General features: G+C 28.5%; 3 protein-coding genes across 3 annotated transcripts; 1 reads left to right on the top strand and 2 right to left on the bottom strand.

Annotated features, from left to right (window-relative positions):
* Positions 1–857: 857 nt before the first annotated feature.
* On the bottom strand, positions 858–7,975 carry LOC125075858 (N(G),N(G)-dimethylarginine dimethylaminohydrolase 1). The gene is made up of 5 exons (XM_047687672.1): positions 7,413–7,975; positions 4,277–4,379; positions 3,748–3,845; positions 2,999–3,226; positions 858–2,678 (listed from the first exon to the last, which is right to left on the bottom strand). Exons 1-5 carry the CDS (start codon positions 7,674–7,676, stop codon positions 2,571–2,573), a joined length of 801 nt encoding a protein of 266 aa, XP_047543628.1. The 5' UTR covers positions 7,677–7,975; the 3' UTR covers positions 858–2,570.
* Positions 7,976–9,370: 1,395 nt separating this feature from the next.
* LOC125075921 (importin-7) lies at positions 9,371–20,391 on the top strand. Its single transcript, XM_047687766.1, has 14 exons — positions 9,371–9,542; positions 10,014–10,565; positions 10,664–10,848; positions 10,939–11,112; positions 11,244–11,389; positions 11,475–12,278; positions 12,366–12,589; positions 13,280–13,456; positions 13,530–13,666; positions 15,206–15,408; positions 15,563–15,702; positions 15,859–15,970; positions 16,199–16,342; positions 17,034–20,391. Exons 1-14 carry the CDS (start codon positions 9,459–9,461, stop codon positions 17,087–17,089), a joined length of 3,138 nt encoding a protein of 1,045 aa, XP_047543722.1. The 5' UTR covers positions 9,371–9,458; the 3' UTR covers positions 17,090–20,391.
* Positions 20,392–21,820: 1,429 nt separating this feature from the next.
* On the bottom strand, positions 21,821–23,870 carry LOC125075924. Its single transcript, XM_047687772.1, has 2 exons — positions 23,711–23,870; positions 21,821–23,614 (listed from the first exon to the last, which is right to left on the bottom strand). Exon 2 carries the CDS (start codon positions 23,544–23,546, stop codon positions 23,028–23,030), a length of 519 nt encoding a protein of 172 aa, XP_047543728.1. The 5' UTR covers positions 23,547–23,614; positions 23,711–23,870; the 3' UTR covers positions 21,821–23,027.
* Positions 23,871–23,935: the final 65 nt, after the last annotated feature.

Below are 23,935 nucleotides of genomic sequence, written 5' to 3' on the forward strand. Positions count from 1 at the left end.
AAAGGAATATGTCACCACGATAATTATACTAACCTTAATGGTTTACAAATATATTTAAAATAAGAACAGTGAATCGATTAAAAGTTTTGCTAACTCTAGATACACATGAATAATAATTAATTATAGCTGCTTATCAATTTTAAATAATACTCGAATGTAAATGTTATTCATTTATTAAATTTCTATTTAAAATTGTAACTTTAAATTAATGATTATTCCAATATTTTATATTTGCCATCTAAAACATCTAATAATATTTTTAACATCAAAGATTAACAATCAGACATCAAATTGAATCACATCAAATTTTTATTTTTAAACTAGCAAGTGCTCTGATTGTGCAAGTCAAGACTATTTAAAATAGAAAAAAGCTGCTTTTGCTCGTAAATATTTAAATAAATAAAAGAAATGTTAATTAGATTTTGTATAGTTGAAATATTTAAATAATTTGTCAGGTATACATTCAACTGTTTTTGATTTCGATTTTCGTATGGGTAAATTCATACAAAGTTACCCCTCTGATATCCCCCTACTAAATTTGACAATCCTTTCTTAGCGAGTGCCTACGTCAAGAGTAACTATGCCATATTTCAAACCTATTGATTCGGAGATCTCGACATATTAAAGATTATATGGAAATTTAATTTCCTACATAAGTACTGGCAATGTCATGTAGTACTGTCATGGGTAAATTAGAATAAAATATATTTTACACAATTGAATTAAATTAATTAGAGATTCATAAAAGTTTACAATTAAACAAGTTTATAAGAAAACTAATAAACATACTTAACAATAATATATTAATAAATAGTTTTCAATATATTAATTTGTAATCACAAGATACTTTAACATGTAAAATAATTGAAATTCAATCATCGATTATAAAGGTTTAGTTTTATCAATTTGTAGAAACGAAATATTAAACCTCCCTATATGTAATACAAAATAATCAAATAGAATTATCTGTCCCTTTGTAAAAATCATAAATACTAAGAGCTAAGGACAATGTAAAACATTATGGTATATGTTTATTTTTATTATTTGACATTAAAATTATTGAAACGTTTACACGAATGCGCTCTGTACATTTTTATTGAATATGTATAGCAAAATAGTGCTAAGTATTAAGCTTTGTGCGTCCACAGCAAACAAGGTCGCGGTCAAAATATAAATAACACAGAATAGAAACAAAGACAACTAATTCAAGTAATTCGATTATGTTAAAAAATAATTAACTTTGTTATTTATCCATTATTATATTTTTATTAAACTAATAGAATAAGATAATAAAGCAAAGAAAATTTACATGTATTTTGACGTAATAACGCACTCTCATTGACTTATGTCAACGTAATTGTCTCAATCAAAATTCAAATATTGTGCCGGTGTAAAATGCGCCAAGTGTAAACGTTTAGTGTTGTATATAATAAAAGCTACCTTAAAATGAAAAGTACATAAACAGGTACACAGATATTATGCGTTTTGTACATATTTATTACAATGGAATATAATTAGGTATTGTTAGTTTAGGTATTTAATGTTGATATTAAAACTAAATTGGGAATGCTTGAGATATTAATCCTACAAGGGAAATATTTTTTATGGAATCTAAGTAAATAATTGGTATAATACTTCTAGTAGTTTTTAAAGATTTTCATATCAGTCTTGGAACTTAGGGAATGGAAGCTAAATACTAAATAGTAAAGATAGAATCATATTGATGATAATATTGCAACAGCAACATGTCTTATGTAATATACATTTACTGATAAGTTTTAAGATGAATGTGTTTCTATCTTACATGAGGTAAAATGTAGTCTTTCGGTTTTGCCGTTATCTAAAGGTTGAAATTTATTATCAAAAACGACCTCCTGTTTCATATTAACACTGTCATATTTTCAACATAATTACTCACAATGGCTAATGTTATTTTTTTATAATGAAATAACAAAATCTTTTAAAACCGAAGCATAGTTTATAAAATCCAAAATTGAAATTTGGAACAAAAGCAATTGAGAATTAAAGCCTTTTCAAATTTATTTTATAGAAGTCAAATTTTGGACTTGCTCATTGAACACAGTTTAAAATTAGCCTTTTCGTTATCCACGCAGTCTAGATGAGATACAAAACAGATGCTCAAAATATAATATAACCGGAAATTGACCAATAATTTTATCGCTTTATATAAGTCGGGCCAATAAGCCCGCGTATATTATTTGTAAATAAATACAAAGTGCAACGAATTAATCTGCAACTTTAATCAATACTTTGCAGAAACTTTATGTTTCTCTCCTAGGCTCTATAACACTTTAATATTTATTCTAAATCGCAATAGCGGTACACAAGCTTAATTATTATTGGTCATTATGATTTATTTTTCAATTTGCACTATTTATATAAAACAGAATATAATAGTATAATATTGAAATTAATATAAATGTTGCATTTGCGCCTGAAATTCCAACTCAGAATCAACATTGATGCAGTTTATTTTAAATAATTGAAACATTTTTAAAGATCTGTTTTGTATAACATCAAGATATAGATTACCAGATGGTAATGACAGCTTAAAGTTTCCTCACCAGGAGGCAGCAAGCAGTAAGTCCAGTAGAGACTTTAGCCAGTCCAGAGAAGCATATAGACCGCCTTGCAAAGTCTATCTTCTCACAAAATACCTGAAACATTTTACTTGTATATTGAGTGAACAAATTTAAAGTGTTGATCATGCAATGTGAATAGGATATAATGATTTAATAATGTCTGATAGTTATGCCCCTTTTTAGTGTGTGTAGGCAGACTGGCAAGTGGTTCTGCTGTTCATAAGTGTTCACCATCATACTACAAATAATCATTATACATTAGGCTTACCTGGCTTCTTATTCAATTGAAAAAAATAGTAATAATAATGATAACAATCAAAGTTTATTCTTGCCACTGCTTTGGAAGTTATGTCAAATCTTTGTTTAGCTAATTTCTTCAATAATTAAACAAATACCTTGAATGATTCCGGTATTTCTTCAATAGCACGGTGTATGAGAGTGCCATTCACATATAAGCAATTGGCTGCACCATTCTCCGGAACAGTGAGGGTCTGGTAAGTGAATGTAGCCTCCCTTTCGATTCTCTTCAGCATCTCTTGAGCCTCTTTGCTTGAAGCCACGCAGAGGATATCTGGTCCAGCCATGCTGAAATATCTCTTCAGGTGTCTTACACCTTTGGCAACCTGAAAAAAAAACATTGCATTAATATTATTCAGCTTAGTTTTTTGGTGTAATAGGGTTTTTTTTTTAATTATTATATTTGTATAATATACATATTATGCAAAGACATGTTGTATTTTATCTATAATTTGTATTTGTTATTTAAATAATTTTAATCCGCAAGATATACTTGCAAACTGGATCATTGTCTTTCTCCTAAGATGGCTGTGAAGGTGCTAAAGTGCTTGAAGGTACATTTATATGCATTGTGTGTTATGTACTATTTTATATATTACGAGTTATAGTGTTGGTGATAAAATTGTCACCAAAATCAAAATTGACAAAATTCAAGTAGGCTTTTGGCACTTAAAACATAATTCTACAAGATTAGATACTATATAAACAAGTTAATTACATAAGTATATTAATTAAATACAATATAATTTATTCTGCTTGATTTTAATATAAAAAAAAAATATATTTTTTTGTTGAATATTCATATTATAATTTTTTTGACATCAGTAAATGTAATTATTGATATTACCTTGATAGGTGTGCAGGGAAACTCAGGAAAAGCTTCAGCAAGTGCACAAGCCCCTGCTTCATTGCTTGTTTCAGAAATACCCACAAAGAATTCTCTCCCTAAAATCAATCGTAACAATGATGTTAACATAAACTTTTAAAATGGTTAACTTATATTAAGGCAAAAATATTATTTTACATAAAGAATAAGAATTGAATTATTATTGTTAGAAATTATTTGTATAAAATGGCTAGGGTAAATTAAGAATTATTTAATTAAACCAATTAATTTGAATTAAATACATTTTTTTTAATTATACATTTGTTATGTACATTCAAAAATTAAAATGTACAGAGATCTTAATCTAGCATGATAGTTTGTAGCGATATCTTGGTATACAAATCAAATATCGATTATAAATTACCACTAAGGGCCCATTCAATATGCTTATCTTCATAGGATTTGTATGAAGTCGGCTACCTAAATATCAGCAAGTTAAATGTTATTTGAAAATAGAAACTGAAAAAAAGTAATATCAATTTATTATTACCTGTAAACAAAACATCTGACCCAGCAAGTTTTGCCTCTGGATCAGTAATTTCGATAATATCATGACCAAGTTCTCCGAGGAACACATCTTTCAAAGCTGTCATCTAAAAAAAAGACAATAAGAAAATATTACAAGAGTAACCTTTTGTTTTTTCTTAGGTTTTTTAAATGGAAAAAATGGGAAGAATATCTTTTTCGCTCAATTTGTTTATATGTAAGACTATTTTACCGTGTTTTTATAACTTTATATATACCAATGTATCAAAAGATATCAGAATTTTAATTAATAAAGTATAATGATTATGTACACACTTTTAAATTTATTTCATATGTGTGTGTAAAATTAATGTCATTTTACATTTTAAACAAACAACATATTTTTTTATTCCTAAATATATATTGGAAGTTGTATTATGAAATTTCTCAATAGTAACATAATCTATATCTGTAAGCATATTATGTATACCATAAAGAATATGCAGCAGGTGTGCAGTAATGTGAGACTAAACATATTTACTATCAATTGTATTACTGAATGTTAGTAATGACCTAAAGCTAAACCATTGAATCCTTTTATCCAAATAAATACATATTATGTAACATAACCTTCTCCTTTTTTTAAATTGATTAAAAGGGGACATTATGGCAGAATGGTTTTTAATAACTATCTTGTGATATACTTGTAATATATCCGAGGGTCGAGGCGCAAGTACACCGAGCAAGAGGTCTTATAAGGCCAGTAAACCTCTATGTGCTTTTCATAATCAATATCTTTTTCGATATTTTGTTATTTCTTTAGTTGACCTTTCTAAAGGAATTTTAATAACATATATAGTCAATATGAGCCAAGTACCCATTAATAACTATCTACCTTCTTTTAACTAACCATAAAAAAGTACTTAAATAATCTTATATCAGAAATAACAAAGCCAAAGTATATATAAGTAGACAATAAATATTACAAAGTCAAGGCAGTCTGAATGTGTCTCTGGCTGACGTTGACCTACTTTGCTACACCGCTACCTAATATCTACATATATAAAATGGTCAGCAATGGATTATTTTTGTATCAGTCTACATAATGACTGACAATGGAGAGGAATGATTGCGGTTCTAGAAGCTATAATAACTGCAATTTAATTATAACAGTGCCTATCAAAAAGCCATGTAGTAAACAATTATTATCCTAATTTTATTTTCTATCTACCAGTATAAACTGATATCTAATTAATTATAAGTTTAGCCTAGTTTTTCTCAATGCACCACTGCACTATCTATCTAACTATTCCTCTCTGCCGCTGGTTCAATATGAAAATAAATATTGACTATTCATCTACACTTTTATTTACACACATCATAATTTTAATGTAATTCATCTCTAGGGATATGAAGACCTACATACTTTAAATTAGATTCAGGTTAATTATGCCAGGTCAGAGTAGTTAAGTAATGAGTAATAAGGTCATGAATGTCATCACTATTATTGACTATTATTGTCATGAAACTGGAACTATAATTTCTAAATGGACATGCCCATTTTTTATTCAATGTTTGAGATCACTTTTATCATATTTATGCCTAAATATTGTTACTTCAGTCTTTCCTCTTTTTTAATATGAATATTTGAAGAATAAAATATTTTATTATATTCTATAATTCTGGGTGTGCTCAACAAAATGACAAAAGCATAACTCTTATTAAAAAAGAATACATCAAAATATTAAAAACATATTTATTTTTATAATCAACTTTACTTTATACCAGATTTACAAAAGCTATGGAATCAAGCCCAGACGAAAACTTTGAATTTAATTTGTGTTTATGTCAGCCATACTTGAACAACATTATTCATGTTCAAGTATGGTTAGGGTGCTTTGTCTTGCAAAAGAGGAAATACAGTATCCAGACTACTCTAAATCTGTGAGTGTATCACTTTGTTAATGAAACAGCGGTAACACTTTTGTTACAAAGGCTATTATATCTTTGTAATATTATAATCTATTTTAATGGTGTATATTTCTGATTAAGGCAAGCCACCAACAGTTAAATTAGGTTAGTTTAGCTATATATTGCTGAACATTAAGTAAACTGAGCTCAGGTATGTAATATTACTAAAGTTCAAGCTTAGTAAACTATTGAAGCCCACTTCACTAGGCAACTCTTAGGCATTAGAATTAAGTATTTTGTTTTATAATTTAACAGTTATTATAGGAGTTTTCTAATCCATGAAGACTTTCATACAACTAAGACAAAATAGTACAGAGTGCACAGGTGCTGTATTGTATTTTGTAATAAGAATGCCTGCATAATATAATAGATCAATATCAAGAACTATTTTGTGAAATATATCCAAAATGTTAAATAGTATATTTACACTATACTACTGTATGCATTTTAAAAAATTAGATCTGTGAATTTTCACAATACATATTTAAGTAGTTTGTTTTATGATAAATGTAATATTTTTACTGTGATTTGATAAATATTCAATTTTAGAAATGCTATTACTGTTTTAGTTATTATAACTACTGATATTTTTTTATCAAAATCTCAAATTATATTTGTATTTTATTAAGTATCAGTTATAAACTAGACTATTTAAAAATGACAATTTTTAAATGCATTATCAATGATGTTTTGGCATAAGTAAAAATAAATTATAATATTGTGAATACACTTAATTTCAATGTATTTTAAGTTATATCATGTTTTGTTTTATTCCCAAGATGAACCATCTAGACATCATAGTAACAAAGTGGGTGTTACACCCACAAGAACATTATTATGTATTTAAAGAGCTATTCATGCAGTGATTGAATGATTGACATTTGTAGGAAAGTCATATTATTAATCTTAACTTAGATTTAAAGATAGCGGTGATACACTTCAATTCAATTACATTTTTAATCAGAATGTCTAGAAATAACATGGGTAGGTTGTTTATACGAAAATACTTACAATTCTATGTTAATACTTCTATATATACTAGAATGAAAATACCCTAATATAATATTTAAAATAACTTAGTTCATTTCAAATAACAGTAGTAATTACTAATTGTTGATCAAATGAACCAAAAATTTATACATTCATGCTATTGGACATAAAGAATTATATTTAAATAAAATTATACTTACAATAATTTCTTCAGTTGCTGAAATGGGTCTCGGCATGAGTACAATACCATGGCAAACTATGGCTAAATCCTCCAATACAATGTTTTCAGGGAAAAAAGCATCAGTCTCTATTTCGATGAGTTCTAGATTCAACTCTTTGAGTAATCTCAAGTAATAATCATATTGTCGTCTAGAATCATTCATGTCTGCCCGATCAGTGGCACGAAGAGCAGGAACCACTTTTCCGACAACAGCATGGGTATATTCGTGCATTTTAAAATCCATTTTTAATGCTTTATTACGAGAGCAAATTTAAATACACTAAAGTTTAATACCGGCGACCACGATTTTTTTAAAATTAATATTGAGGATACAATCACTGAAACCTGATACAATCGCGGCCTATTTCAAATCAATATCTGATCAATAAATTATGAAATATCCGTCGTAATTTGGTGTCGACTTTTTCTAATTGTAATGGGTAGAATCGACATTTATTATTTCTTTTTTTTTAACACCAGACATCAAGTATTCTAATTTCTACTCTTGACTCGAGAGAGTCAGCGACATTATATTATACGACAGATCGAATTCATTGACATTGATATAAATAATACCATGCAACACCAAATAGTGTTGCATGATATTAATTAACATTTAATGACATATTCAACAGAATATACCAAAGATAATAATAGAAACACTACATATTACCTATATAACGATATCTTGGACAGTACTTATAAAGTTTTTGATATAAGAAAACAGTATTTCTATGGTCCTCAAACATTTTTAGTGTGTTTTGACACAGCTAGTTTGAGCGATGATTATATAATACTACCGTCATACTTCCTTCACTCCTGATGTTTGAATCAAAGATAATTAAATCACTACGTTTTACTGAAAAATCAAAACTTCCTACGGCCTGGACAAATAATTATGATGTTGATAAATCCAAAAGTGATCATACCTTTGATTTTTCATCATATGTGAAAATAATTTGTATTTCCCTCTTCAGTTTCGGACTGGCCTGCAACACGCGTGACCTAATTACGACGCGACCCTAATTATCTTACATATAATAATACGTAAAATGGGTCATACATACATAGGGAGACACGAAACAGTAAAATAGTTGAACTTGAGCTAAGGTCATGTTTCGATCTTCCCGGCTTTTTCAAGCTCAAAGCGCTTAAAATATTTAGGTGCACAATTATTATTGAGCCGCCCGGATTCTTTCCTATTAGTCAATGAATAAATATGTCTGTAGCTTTTTACGAACATTTTTTTATTTACCGCTTTCTTAGTAGTTTATTAGAAGTAAGCATTATACCTCAACCAGTTCCGTCATAAGCACGACAAGTGCAAGCAGTGTTCTAGCGATCTCACCTCCGACTTAAATGATTTAAAGGACCTTCTAGGACCTTTTTAAGAGTGCCTTAGCTATAATAGATACAGAATTTACAAGACATGTCAATTCAAGCGAAGCACCGGCAACGCGTGCCGGCCGGTATTTTTGCACTTCCTTCACCATAGGTTGCGTTTCAAGACCGACCTGCATTGCTTAAAATAAAAGATCAGTTTAAAACTTAAAAAACGTGTCTAATATTAATATAATTCAAACAGTCATTTGTAATTTATAACTAATGGAATTCTCTGACGACTGAATGAATGTAATTAAAGCTAAAAAATGCCCTGTCCAGATGGTATTTGATTTACCCCAAAATTAGATAAGTAAGCAACCTCACTTTCGCAATATTAGTTAGGATAAAGTAGATAAGTATGAAAAAAATGTATTTTCATTGTATGCTTATAATTAAAATCCTTTTTTTTATACATTTATTCTTAAAATGTTTTTAGTTAATATATTATTATAAACGCATAATCTACTATTTTTACCACAAAGTGTAGTTCCATGTTTATATTTTCTGTAAATCACGTGACCAATCTTCTAAACTAACCAAAGACAAACTGTCTTTTCTATCCACGCCCGGCGGTAGCGGCTCATGTCCTCTATTGAAATTTGAAATATAATTTAATAAAAAGTTTAATGTTAATCACGAAAACATGGACACCAGAAAGCTGACGGAAATACTGCGCGCTACCATTGACCCAAATCAGAGACAGCAAGCAGAAGAACAGCTCTCTCAGGTACATCGCATATTGTCATCCACATGCTCGAAAAATTTACAATGCGACCAATTTGCACAGTTCATTAGTGACTATGATATGCCATTGTGCTCATGCCTTCTTAATTTTTATAGACAATGACATGCCGCGCTACTCTAATTTCTTTAAATCATTTTATCTTTTAAATACGTTCATTACTTAGTTGCTTTATGCATCGTATATATAACCTGGAAGATTCTCGATTTGACACTTTGCATATGGCATACCCCGCTGTAATATATGAGAATGAGATTATTTTAACCACACAACACGAACATTTCGATATTATAAGACAACATTTGAATTTTAAATGTACTAAAAATAGATAAAAAAAAATCAGATCTGTCTATAGATAAAAATCTACATGAGACTAATGTATACAAATAATTCAGAGACACATCAAACCTTTTTTGTACCTGAACATATAATTATAATAATGAAATAATATTTCAGATTCACAAAATAATTGGATTTGCACCTACATTACTACAAGGTGTTATGCTACATGAGGTGTCAATACCAGTACGTCAAGCTGGAGTTGTTTACTTAAAGAACATGATAACATCTGGATGGCAAGAGAAGGAAGCAGAGGATGGGGAGCCAATACCATTTAGCATTCATGAACAAGATCGTGCAATGATCAGAGATATGATAGTGGATGCTATTGTCCAGGCACCTGATATTATAAGAGTACAACTGTGTGTTTGTCTCAAGACCATAATAAAAAATGATTTCCCATCACGATGGACTCAAATTGTTGACAAAATACACATATATTTACAAAACCATGAGCCAAATAGTTGGATGGGAGCTCTACTATGTCTATATCAGCTTATCAAAAGCTATGAATATCATACAGCTGAGAAAAGGGTTCCACTCATTGAAGCCATGAACTTGTTATTACCGATGATGTATAATCTTATTGTGAATCTCCAAGCTGACCAATCTATGGAATCTGTTCTGATACAGAAACAAATACTCAAATGCTTTTATGGCTTAATAAAAGTAATTCTACCTATCTTATTAATTTAAATTTTTAAATAAAAATATTATAAATAATAGAAAAACTTACATTGCAAATATTTTCATGTTTCTATTTATAGTACATTTTGCCATTGGACCTGATCACTAAGGAAATTTTCACCAAATGGATGGAAGTCCTGAGGTCAGTAATGGAGCAGCCTGTACCAGATAGCACTCTTGAAGTTGATGATGATGAACGTATGGAACTGCCCTGGTGGAAATGCAAAAAATGGGCTGTACATACTTTATACCGTTTATTTGAGAGGTAAACTTATTTAAAACCTTACAATGATAGTAGTCTGTTTAATTAGTAATCATTCATTCATCTTATATTTTTATTACTTTCTTTTCCTAGGTATGGAAGCCCAGTTAATGCACGTGATGAATATGCCCAGTTTGCTGAATGGTACTTAACTACATTCACAGGAGGAATTTTAGAGGTTTTGCTCCGAGTACTGGATCAATACAGGAACAAAGTTTATGTATCACCAAGGGTATTGCAGCAAACTATCAGTTACATAGATCAGTGGTAAGTTAAATGCGATACTCTATTAGAAGTTTATATAATGCTTAGCATATAGAATGTTAGGAACTTTTATATATTTATTACAATAATATTATATTGTGTGGTTATATAATGTTCACATATTTTGTTCACAGTGTGAGCCATGCACATTCCTGGAAGTTATTGAAGCCACACATGTTTGCAATCATTCAAGATGTTCTATTTCCACTTATGTCTTACTCAGAGGCTGATGAAGAGCTTTGGTTCACTGACCCTCATGAGTACATACGTATTAAATTTGGTAAGCTTTTTGTACTTATCTATCAATTATTTCTTTTGAAATCTATAAACCCAAATGATTATTTATGTTGAAAATTTTATTTTAGATATATTTGAAGATTTTGTGTCACCTGTAACAGCAGCACAGACATTACTCATATCTTGTTGTAAAAAAAGAAAAGATATGTTGGAGAGAACAATGCATCTCTGCATGCAAGTTTTAACGAGTCAAAGTGGGGAATATGGACCAAGGCAAAGAGATGGAGCCTTACATATGGTTGGAACACTAAATGACATCCTCATTAAGAAAAAATTCTATAAAGAAGAAATTGACTCTCTCCTTAGTCAATATGTCTTTCCTGAATTCCACAGTCAGCTAGGTTATATGAGAGCTAGGGCTTGCTGGGTACTACATTGTTTTGCTAGTGTTCGGTTCAAGAGTGAACCGCTTTTGATTGAGGCTGTCCGATACACTGTCAATGCACTACTTAATGATGCAGAGCTACCAGTTAAGGTAGAAGCAGCTATTGCCCTCCAAATGCTCTTAACATCCCAAGAGAAAGTGCACAAATTACTAGAACCTCAAGTTAAGGCTGTCACAACAGAATTGCTACAGGTTATCAGAGAAACTGAAAATGATAACATAGCAAATGTCCTCCAAAAGATTGTACCACTATACACAGAGCAGTTGATGCCTATGGCCTATGAAATTACAGATCATTTAGCAACAACCTTTAGCAAAGTTATTGAAACAGATTCTGGAACAGATGAAAAGGCAATCACAGCTATGGGTCTTCTAAACACAATGCAAACAGTACTAAATGTAATGGAAGATAATCCTGAAATAATGGCACAATTAGAAAAGACAGTCTTACGAGTCGTTGGACATATTCTACATCACAATATTATAGGTAACTTTTTCATAATTTTTATTAAGATTTGTGATTATCTTGTATTAGATCATGATTATTTTTAATAATAAAACTATAATATTACAGAATACTATGAAGAAGCAATGACATTATTGTGCAATTTGACTGCAAAAACAATATCAGAAGACATGTGGAAAGTGTTGGAGATGTTGTATCAAGTTTTCGAAAAAGAGGGTTTCGACTACTTCACAGACATGATGCCAGTACTTCACAATTACATCACTGTTGATACTAATGCATTCCTGTCCAATGAGAATCACATACTTGCTATGTTTAATATGGTCAAAGCGGTAAGTTAATTAAAATATTATTTGGATTATAATAAGTGAATTAGTGTATGTTAGTTACTTATGTAGGTTGCAGTGCGAGTGCAGTTTTGTAGACAATTTATGAAATAATATAAAATAACTGTGTGATGCAAAAATAGTTAAAGTATATATTATAAATTACTTTAAGTAAATCAGCAATATCACTATGACTATAGTTATCAATTCAATTTTTAACTTAAAATGCAATGCGAAATCTGTTAATAAATACAATTAAACCATTTATTGCTTATTTTTACATATTATATAAATGCAATATTTATATATTTCTTTATCTGTTTTCATTGGATATATAGTTGCATATTAAGATGATATAAGCTTCATTGGTCGTAGCTAATAGACATGTTGTCAATAAACCTTGAGATGTTTGTATCAATGTCAAATCAATTCTTCTGATTTTCATTTAATGATGCAAACATATATTAGTGTACATTTGTAAAACTATATTTAAGATTTAAAATAGGAATCCTTAAGAATGTATTTTTTTAATTTAATTAGTCGTAGTGGCAAAATTGCAAGTGAATGTTCTGTTGCTGTTGCATTGTTGTATTAGTCCAGAGGGCTGTCTTGATAAGATTAATAACATTTTTATATTACTGTGTAACCAAAGCATATGTAAATGAGCCGAGTCTTAAAAAAATTGTGTTTGATCAGGTGCTTAACTCAGACGCTGAAGATGAATCAGAGGTATATGCAGCAAAACTTCTTGAAGTTATAGTTCTTCAATGTTCTGGAAAGATAGACCATTGTCTTCCATCATTTGTGGAACTAGTTTTGAGCAGACTTACTAGAAAAGTCAAGACATCTGAACTTAGAACTATGTTACTACAGGTACTATCATTATTACATCATATTTTAATGTATATTAAGAATTGTTTTAATATAAAATTTTTTTTTTTGCTAGGTACTGATAGCCATCCTGTACTGCAATCCACATCTGCTGTTCACCATTCTTAATAAACTTCAAGAGTCTGTTCCTAATGCGTCTATCACACAACACTTTATTAAACAGTGGATACATGACACAGACTGCTTCATGGGGTATGTATTTCTAAGTAGTAACATATGTTCAATAATATCAATCTAATAGATTCATTAAATTAACTACTCTTCATAGATATAAAACAGGCATTATTTGTTGGAAATACCATTTAACAAGCAATTATATTATAATGGCTTCTTTGTATGTAGAGCCAGATTGATATACAAGCAATCACATGTATTAATAAAGGCATTTTTATTATGTTCATAGTAACGAGAATTATTAAGTTTTTTTTATCAAAAATTGTGTTAAATTTACTTAATAAAATATTTAATTATCTATTTATAATCTTAAAATCCTAATTTATACCATCATATTTATGGGGAACAGCAGTAAGACATATGTACCAGTCCTCGTGTTCCTACAAGCACATTCTCCTAAATATAAAAAAAAGAAATAAGGTATAAAGTAAAAGATGTTTATTTTTCAATCAAAATTTATTAAAAAACATTTTAGGACATCTATATCATAGTCTACAGTAATTTTGCCAAGTTTTTACATTTTATTTTTAAAGTATCAGTGATGGCATCTTCAAGAAACAATTTTATTGGGATAAAATAATAACATTTCGAAAAATGTTCAAAAAACGTAGCGTAATATTTCGTTAAAGCTGTAACTTTCAGCTACATCTATATACACACTATATGTGTACCGCGAGTACGCCGCCGCCACCGCTACAGCTATATCTATTGGAAATATTGGAAAAAGTTATAAAATTTTCGTCATGACTAAGCTGCTTAAGCTCTCTTTGGGTCTGGAACCAACTATCTTCGATAAGATTAAGGCCAAAAAAAAAAAGGACAGTAACCTTCGTTACTTTCGGTTAAGTCAAATTATATTAAAATATTTCAACGAGGCCTTTAAACATACAATTATATATTAGATAAACCCTTAACCACAGTGCATTAAATAATGGCACTACCATAAGACGAATAATAATGTTGTAACCTTCTTCTGGCAATCTTTCTTAATAATTTGTAAAATGTCACGTAAACCAGCTATTTTTGTCTAGCTTGAAAGAAAATATTTGTATTCTATGAGGAACCACAAAGATTTCCTTGAATGTTAATTTATTGACTAAAAGGCTAAGATAGAAAAAACTGCATTTAAATTAACGCCAGTCATTTCTAAATATGCTGCAATCTCCTAAATAAACAGTTACATTTACTGATTCCCTAAATGCCCTTTCCGCTCCGATAGTATCTTGCGAAAGCATTTTGCACAAATTTCTAAATTTGATTATCTTCAACAGAAATAGCAGTCGCGTGTTTCTCAATTTTTGGTAATGGCATATCTGATTGTTCAGACTCCAAATTAGCCGCTTGTATTCAAGTATGAATTTAATGTTTCAAATTATTATAACTGACATACATGTTCGCCACTTTAGAGCATCCATTGTGTAAGTATGGATGGTTAAAATAGATCTACAATGGTTACCTATTTGACACTACTAATAACGATTTCTTGTCATTTACCTGAATAGTTGTTTTTCACAGATAATTGTAATAAATTAATAATACTTTTCGCTTTTGTTACAGGCTCCACGATAGGAAGCTATGTGTGCTCGGTATCTGCACTCTACTCGAAATGGGACCACAAAGACCTAACCTTGATGAAATTTTGCCTAAAATTCTTCCATCATGTTTGGTACTATTTGATGGCTTAAAACGCGCATACGAAGCCAGAGCCGAGGCTGACGAAGACACATCTTCAGAAGAAGATGATGGAGATGAAGATGAAGGTAATATTTAGCTGAATATATATTATCAAATGTTTTAATATTTATCATTTACAAAACATAGACCAGTATTCTCTGTAACTGTTATGGTTGGGTATTTTAAACAAAATTTTTAAATATAGCTTTTTAATATAATATATGCTTATATTGTTTACAGAGGTGCTTTCTAGTGATGATGATGATATCGATCAAATGAACAATGAATATTTGGAAAATCTCGCAAGACAAGCGACAAAAAATAGTGCACAACAAGGCATCAATCTTACTGCCAAGATTGAAGAATACGAAAGTGACGATGTAAGTTTGGAATACCAAATTAGCTATAACAATTATTAAAAAAAATGTAAATGAAATGAATGTAACATTTATCCATTATCGGAAATCTTCTAAACTTTTTTTTATATCAATTATCGTAATTTAATGGAATGTACGAATGAAAGTTTTTGTCTGTAGGATGACGACGATTTTGAACCAGACGAGACTGCTATCGAGTGTTACACGACGCCACTCGACGAAAAAGATTGCATTGTTGATGAATATATCAAATTTAAAATCACACTGTCAGGTAAGACAACTAAAATTAATCAAATTATTTCTGGATGATATTAATTAAGACAATGAACGAAGGGATTCAAATTCAAAACCTTATAGAAAGTTTAAAGAATTTGTGATAGACATGTATGTATGATCATTAACAGCCAACATATTGTATTCTAACTGGTGGCATAATTACATCTAGATTGATTTTTGTAATTGATAAAAAATGATGACAGTTTTTTCTTAAATTTAACAGCTTTATCAACCAGTGAACCAGCACTTTATCATGCACTGACCAGTGTTTTGACTGAGGAGCAACAGAAACAGTTGAACACTGTCTTTGTATTAGCTGATCAGCGTAAAGCCCAACAAGACAGCAGACGCATTGAACAAAGTGGTGGTATGTATATTTATGCATAAAGCGAAAGCTATAGCTAAAGAAGAGCAACTATTTCTAAATACGAGCAGATTAAAAATTAGTACTTAAAGCGTAAAAATGACATTTTACAGGCCTATTTCTTGAGTTATTCTGACTTATTAATAAATTTAAATAATTAGTATCTTACAAAATATTTACATATTTACATTGGATTATCTGGAAGGAGATGGCTAATCCGCCTTTGTACAACACATCAAATATTTTTATATATTTATTATTAGTATTATTTATTTATTTTTTAATCCTAAGATTTCTGTATTTTATGTCTGGTGTACAATAAAGTATATAATGATATATTTTATACATAGATAATTACATTCTTCGTACATCAAAGGCAACTTTTTCTGTAACTTTTTTAACTACCCTACCAAACTAATTTCAATCAATACTAATAATATTACAATGTAACCCAACCAAATGATAAAAATATTGGTTTAGTTGATAGTTCATCATGATCAATTGTAAATATTTTATTGATTATTGTCAAGTTGTCAATAATACCAACCGTAAAAATTCTATTGGGTGGAAATGGGTGATAATGTTTTAAAATTACTCTTGAAGGACAATACTTAAGAACACATACTTTACTAAAAGCTTTTTTTTTTAATGTTACAGTTACAATTGAATTTATATTAAAATTTATTTGTTCCAGGTTATTCATTTACTGTTCCTGCACAAGTACCTACTACATTCAAGTTTGGTTCATAAATTATTTTAAATAATATATCAATGCATTATTTAAATCATTTCGTGGAAATAAACTGTAGATCATTAATGATATTAGTAAACCCACACACACTCTAGTTACTTTAAAATCTATTTCAAAGTAAATAATGTTAAGTTATTATAAAGGCCATTAATGACCTACATCCGGTGACATAAGTCTATGTTATAGTCTATTAGCGTATAGAATGCAGTTAAAATTAGTTAGGGAGCTGGCTTTGTATGATTTCTCTGTGTTCATTGAAATGGCTTTTGTATTAATGAATTAAAAGTCGCATTTGTTTTATTTTGTTTGTCACTTCTAAAATACTTTAAAGGTTCTATAGGTAACGAATTTACAGAAAGTAATTATGAAGATTGTTTCTTTTTTTATTATTATTATAATTATAAAATATGCAAAAGTATATGTAATTATTTTTTTTTTCGTCATCATCCTTAATATATTCTTCTTTATACTTTATATCATGGACTTTCGTTATATTAAAACGAAGTATCGAAATGTGATTTTTTTATCACAATTCAGCTGCTTTACATTAAAAAAAGACAGATGCGATTATAATATTATTTGTAGCACTTATGCTGGAATGGTAGATTTTATAAAAAAAAACTATCGAAACATTGAATTTCAGAACATAGCTTACGATACTGAATACTGTTCAAATTATTTCTATGTCTTTTAAAATCTAAATTATATCGGGTTTTGTACACCATGTCAGGTAGCGATAAACTAAATTAGTGTATAACTTGGTAATTACTGATGCTATTTATACTGTTCCATAAACTTGTACATAGTATACTGCGTCCAAATCCCTAGCTATATAAAACGCAATTGGAATATATAAATGTCATCAAACGAAATGAAATTATAATAATTTTTTAAATTAATTCTTAACTTACATTTTTGTTAGACTATGATTTATAATAAAGTCATTTAGAAACATTGCAACAAATATTTAGAGAAATGTATTGCTATGTATTAACACAATATAATGCAATACCTTTAAATTTTTCTACTACTTTATATGTATTAGTTTTGATATATTTCTAAAAATGTATATATAGAAACTACATCAATAATTATTTGACTTGTTTTTACGAGTAATGAATTAACGCAATATATTTGAAATTTAATTGATCACTCTTTGAAGCTATAGCATTCTTAATGCAAATAGACTATAGAACATTATTAAAGATTATGAATAATTCTAGGAACAGACGATTTTTTTTTTATATCCATTGGTTTTTATACCTACGGGCTTTTGTTTAAATCGCTTTGTTCTTAGGCTTGTACTGTACCGATTTTGATAACGTCTCCATTAAGAGTTTGCTTTGAAATATACAAACATTGTATAACACTAGACAACTTTCAAAGCACTTGGACTTCCCTAAATTCTTTATAAATTAAAAATAAATAGTATTATTTAAAATAATGTAATATTTACTGAATTGTGAAATCTCTGACAATACGTTTTTATTGATTCGAATCGCACTTATTAAATTTATATCGACAAAATTATGAATAATAGAGGTTTTTGTTATGTTATAGGTATGTATTTATAAACAGTTGTTACCTAAAATCTATGAGTAAACTGTCTTCCACGTGGTTGAAGTTGCATGCAACATCTAGTCGTTTATATATTTCTATGAGTATGTTAATATATTTAGGCCTAAATTCCATGGAACCTAAACTTACTCCTGCTAGTTTAACTAATAGTAAAGATAAACAGATTGAAAACTAAAATAACCTTTCTAAAAATAACTCGGTTTGATGCTGTGTGCTAGGTAATATTTTGAGAAACACTAAATTTTATAAAAAAATTTTTGGTGACTTTTCATATTATATATTTTCAATATACAATTGATTATTTAATATTTTTAAATAACAAGTTAGGACTTATAATAACAGCAATAAATAATGCAATAAGTATTTATAAAAGAAGCAATTAAATTGAAAAGGAATTGATACACATAAACTTGTTTATATAAAAAGAACATTTTTGATCCTTATTTTGATAGTTTATAGTAACAATGAGGCATTATCCAAGTTTATATTTTTCAGCATTATAATGACATCGAAAGTTTTTACACAAACTTTTTTTTATCTATAGGGAAGGTTCCAAGACAGTACGACGACGACTATCTCTATGTCCAAAGACCATTTGTTAAATTATAAATAATTAAATACACAGTAATAACAATGCAATGTAATTTATTTTTTTTTACTTGAAGAGCGACTATATTTTAATAAATTGGGCAGTAGGTTCTCTTGTAAACTGAATACTGGATACTAATTGCATGTCTAATTTTTAGTCACTTATATATTTACGATATTATATTCAATATTTGTGACGTTTAATTATGTGCTTTTATGTTTGTTTATTTCTATTATACAAAATATAAACCAAGCATGAGTACATAGATTATAATAAGTGTGAAAATCAAAAATCTTGTGTTGTTATATGAATTTAAAGTTTCTTACTGTTTGTGGTGTAAATCTATACATAAGTATAAAAAAAAATCAAAGGAACGAACTGGTTTTATATATTTATGCGTATTTAATATGTAATAACAGAAACGCTATAAAAGAAGCATTTTCCAGGCGTAAAGAAAAATGAAAAAAAAAATATTAAGTTTGAATAATTTATAAAAGTTGACATTTTATAATGGGAAGTTGTGACTTTTTTTATTAAAATAAGGTAAACATATTTTCATGAAATTCATAATCACAAATCGTTTAATTTTGCTGTAGGTGCTTCATGTTGTAGAAAATATAATGCGCATATAATAATAATGTGCTACCAAATTCCTAATTATTAGGATTTCTAAATGTGTGTGTTTTAGCATTAATCAACTCTCTATAGTAGACGTACTCTTAATGAGGATGTGAGTATAATATTCTTACCTGTACTGGTATCTTTTGTTTCACATCATTTATATTTCGCCAAATTGTTAGTCGAGATTGTAAAGAAAATCCTCATCCATGTAATGGTATATTCTCTAGCGAAATGATTTCATCATGTATTTTCGTGTGATAATTCGAGTCCCTAATTTTAAGATATCTGTTGCTTGACTTTTGTTTTCATTTTACGTTATTTATCATTACATAAGTATATAAATTACACTGCTTAAAAAAACTGCTGAAAATTGCTAAGAATATCCGTTGATTAATGTGAACCCTTATGTTTCTCGGTTTTGCATTTTTTTTTTCACGATCTGAATATACTTGTGATTTATGAAACTGTAAATTGTCTAATATAAACTTCAATAAACTGCTTTGACGTATAAAATAATGTAATTATTACTATCATCCAATTACTAGGTATTTCAAAATATTTTATATATTATTTCTACGAAGTTAATTCTTTTGCTACACCATACTTATTTTTTATATAAAATGGTATTAAGTATATAATTTCTTTTACAAAAAGTCTTATTCATGAAAGTAGATTCCAACCGAAATGAAAAAAGTTTTTTTTTTAATTTGGTGCTGTGTGAGAAAAAAACATCATCACCAACTTTAAACTACGTAAGATTTTATTATAATAACTGTGTTTCTACATTATGTTACATATATCCTTATCAAAATAATGATGTGTATTTTCATTTATCAACCATTCACTTAACCTGTAGCAAAATACATACTCTGATGTTTACATTGTGAAAATATATTAATTATTATTTGTAGATAATATTATATTAATATTCTAAATGGCTGCTTAGATGTATACATAATTACAAAATAATCTGTATTTTTAATAATTAGCTTTTTATTTCAATCTCCCTTTGATATTTTTGGTAATGAAGAAAACAATAGTTCTCTATAAGTATTATGGTACACTTCAAAAATAAAATAATGCAAAACAAAAAATAACTTGACTTTAAATGTTTCCATAATAAGCCGATGAGTAATACCTTCTTCATATATCATACGTCAATCTTAACATCGGTATCCATCTTAATATAATACTATATATATATTAATCATATCTTACAAGTGACGAATCAAGTGAGCATGCTTACTGCTGATTTACAAGTAGGTAACTGAAAAGTGGATAATTTAGATAAAGTGGATAATGTACAATAATAGAATTTTATATGTTAAAATTGAAAAAAAAACTTTGCTGTGTATAAAAAAAATCCGTAAATATGGCTAAAAGATCATACACCACTTAAAACTTACTATATAAATTGCAAACTAATACTTGAAAGTATTTTGGCCGAAAATATGCTGATGAATAATTTTTTTGGATCTTACTGGCGAACACTAAATTAATAGATTTGCTGTTCAACATGAGATCAATAATTTCATTCTGCGTAACGTCAATACAATATAAGAAGAGATGTACGAGGGGCAAAACACCACGCGCCTAGCGCTGATGACTTTTTGGATAGGTAAGGTATTGTATTAATGATAAATAAATCATTGAGTACTTCATATATTTTTTATATATCAACTATCAGAAAATAACTTACTGTTGAAGTATCTACATAAAAACATGAACTTGATCATAGAATAGCAAATGTTACTGTATGATTTCTAATATTGTTTCGTATATAGGTGAGGTCTAAAAAAACTTTGAAAACTACCCTATGTTTCAAAATCACTTAATCAAAAAACACTCAAGCTCATTTTTGTTTTACGTCTAATTAATAATCATTACTAAAATAATAACTATGAAAAATTAAATAACATTATTTATCAATAAAACCAATATGTATAAGGGATAGTTTATTTTAGAATGTACATACATCAAGAAATACAGCCACCATTAAAATTACCCCCCATTCCTATATGCATAGTGGATTGACTCAAAGAACTATTTATAATTTTTATTTATATTATAAGGGATATTTAAAATATTGACATATGTATACAGTTATTTATTTAACATATATTTTATACAAGTTGGTATACTATAGACAATGTAATTTAAAGATAATATTATTTCTAAAGAAACTTAATATGATAAGTATTAATATACTATTGGTATCAATTCAAATATATTATGATTACAAAAAAAGTTCACCTCTAAAAAGAAAAACTTCTACAGAAGTAAGCTAATATGGTTCTTAGTATGTATTGAGTTTCAATAAATATAATTATTTTGTAATGTAACATGAACAAAATAACTATGTCTCACAAAAGGCACCCTTGGTGATTGCAAAACAGCAGTGTACATCTTAAAGTTAACCTTATAAATGATTTTTACAACCTAAGTAGTTTAGCAAAAACCAACTAAGGAAAAGTTACTTCCTGCTATACATAATCCACAAATATAATTTAAATAATAGATAAGTTTTAAGTACATTTATTATCATTTTTTGTTTAGTACATATTGAAGTAATCACTAAGTTTGAGTATGTTAACATAATTTAACAACAACAATAATTGAAGATCATTTGTTACAAATCAAAGTTTGTCATACATTTCAATGAGTTTAGGGAAATAATGTGACTAAGGGTTTTTCCTTAGGCAATAATCTTACACAACTATTTCTGTTTCCTCCTATGGTTTATATTTTTTTACATTAATGATATTATGTAAGATAAATATTACATTGCAGTTTTTTTGCCATTATTCACAAGCAAATACAATATTAACTAACAAGTATTCTATGTTTTACTTAAAAGTGATAAAGTTGTTTCATACAGAATCTTAATCTTCAACTCATAAATCTTACTTCAGAAGTACTAAATGTTGTATGTAGCCTCATTAAATATGTAACGATAAACAATTATCCGATGACCAATTTTTATTAAATAATGATAGAATAATTTTTCTATCAAATGAAGACCCCTTACCATTATACAACTTATCAACCATTTTTAAAAACTAGTAACAAAACTTACAATACTTAAAATAAATAATTAACAATGAATATTCAAATAATTTTACATATTTTATATATAAAAATGAAATAGACTAAATTGCTATTCCCCTGAGATAATCATATCTGTATCTTCTTTTGGCCTGTATCTGCCCTATTTTAGATGCCATATCACTATCACGGCACAGGCCACAAAATGTACTAGTTATAACATGAAAAGGACTTCGGTAATATAAATTGGCATCCTTTAAATTTTTATTTTTCTTGTGGCACCTTACGTGTAACAATATTTCAAGCAACATTAAAATGACACAAACAAGGCTAGAAAATATCATAAGAGTAGGTATAATAAGGAACAATCTAGGGCTTGTTGTATTTGCTCCAGCTAAGATTTTTTCTTTAAGAGCTTGAAATTTCTTAGTTTTACTCATATATCCATTTGGGAATTTAAAAAACTTACGATTATTTTTCGTATGTTTTATAGAAAATATAGAAGGTATTTTGTTCAGCATTGATGGCTCTCCTGTTTCCTCATTGATTTGGTATGTGATAACTTCTCCAGTCTCATCATCACAGCAAAATCGTTTGAGTTTAACCATGTTATTTGTGTTCATTTCGACTTTCTTGATTTTATATCAATATCGTTTGTAACAAGGTAAATATGGATTTCTACGATCGGTTTCTGTAAACAATTTTTAATTAAATAAATAGAAATAGAGAGTTACTGTATTTTTATACAATATTATAGTTATAAGATAATATAATAAGAAATGTATACCTGTAATTACTGTAATAATTATCCGGCAGGTTTTAATGCTGCACCGCCATCTTCTAATTTGTGATTTCCGATAACATACCAAAGAGCATCAGTACGTTTTTACCTATCAGACAAACAACAGTAAGAAACGCGCTACGGCCTACACTACACTAGAGTAACAAGTAACAACTAACAACCATACCATTACCATATAAAATGAAATCACTACGTTCAACTGGTTAATAA

The sequence above is a fragment of the Vanessa atalanta genome, chromosome Z (genome assembly GCF_905147765.1).
Source record: "Vanessa atalanta chromosome Z, ilVanAtal1.2, whole genome shotgun sequence".
Taxonomy (NCBI): Eukaryota; Metazoa; Arthropoda; class Insecta; order Lepidoptera; family Nymphalidae; genus Vanessa; species Vanessa atalanta.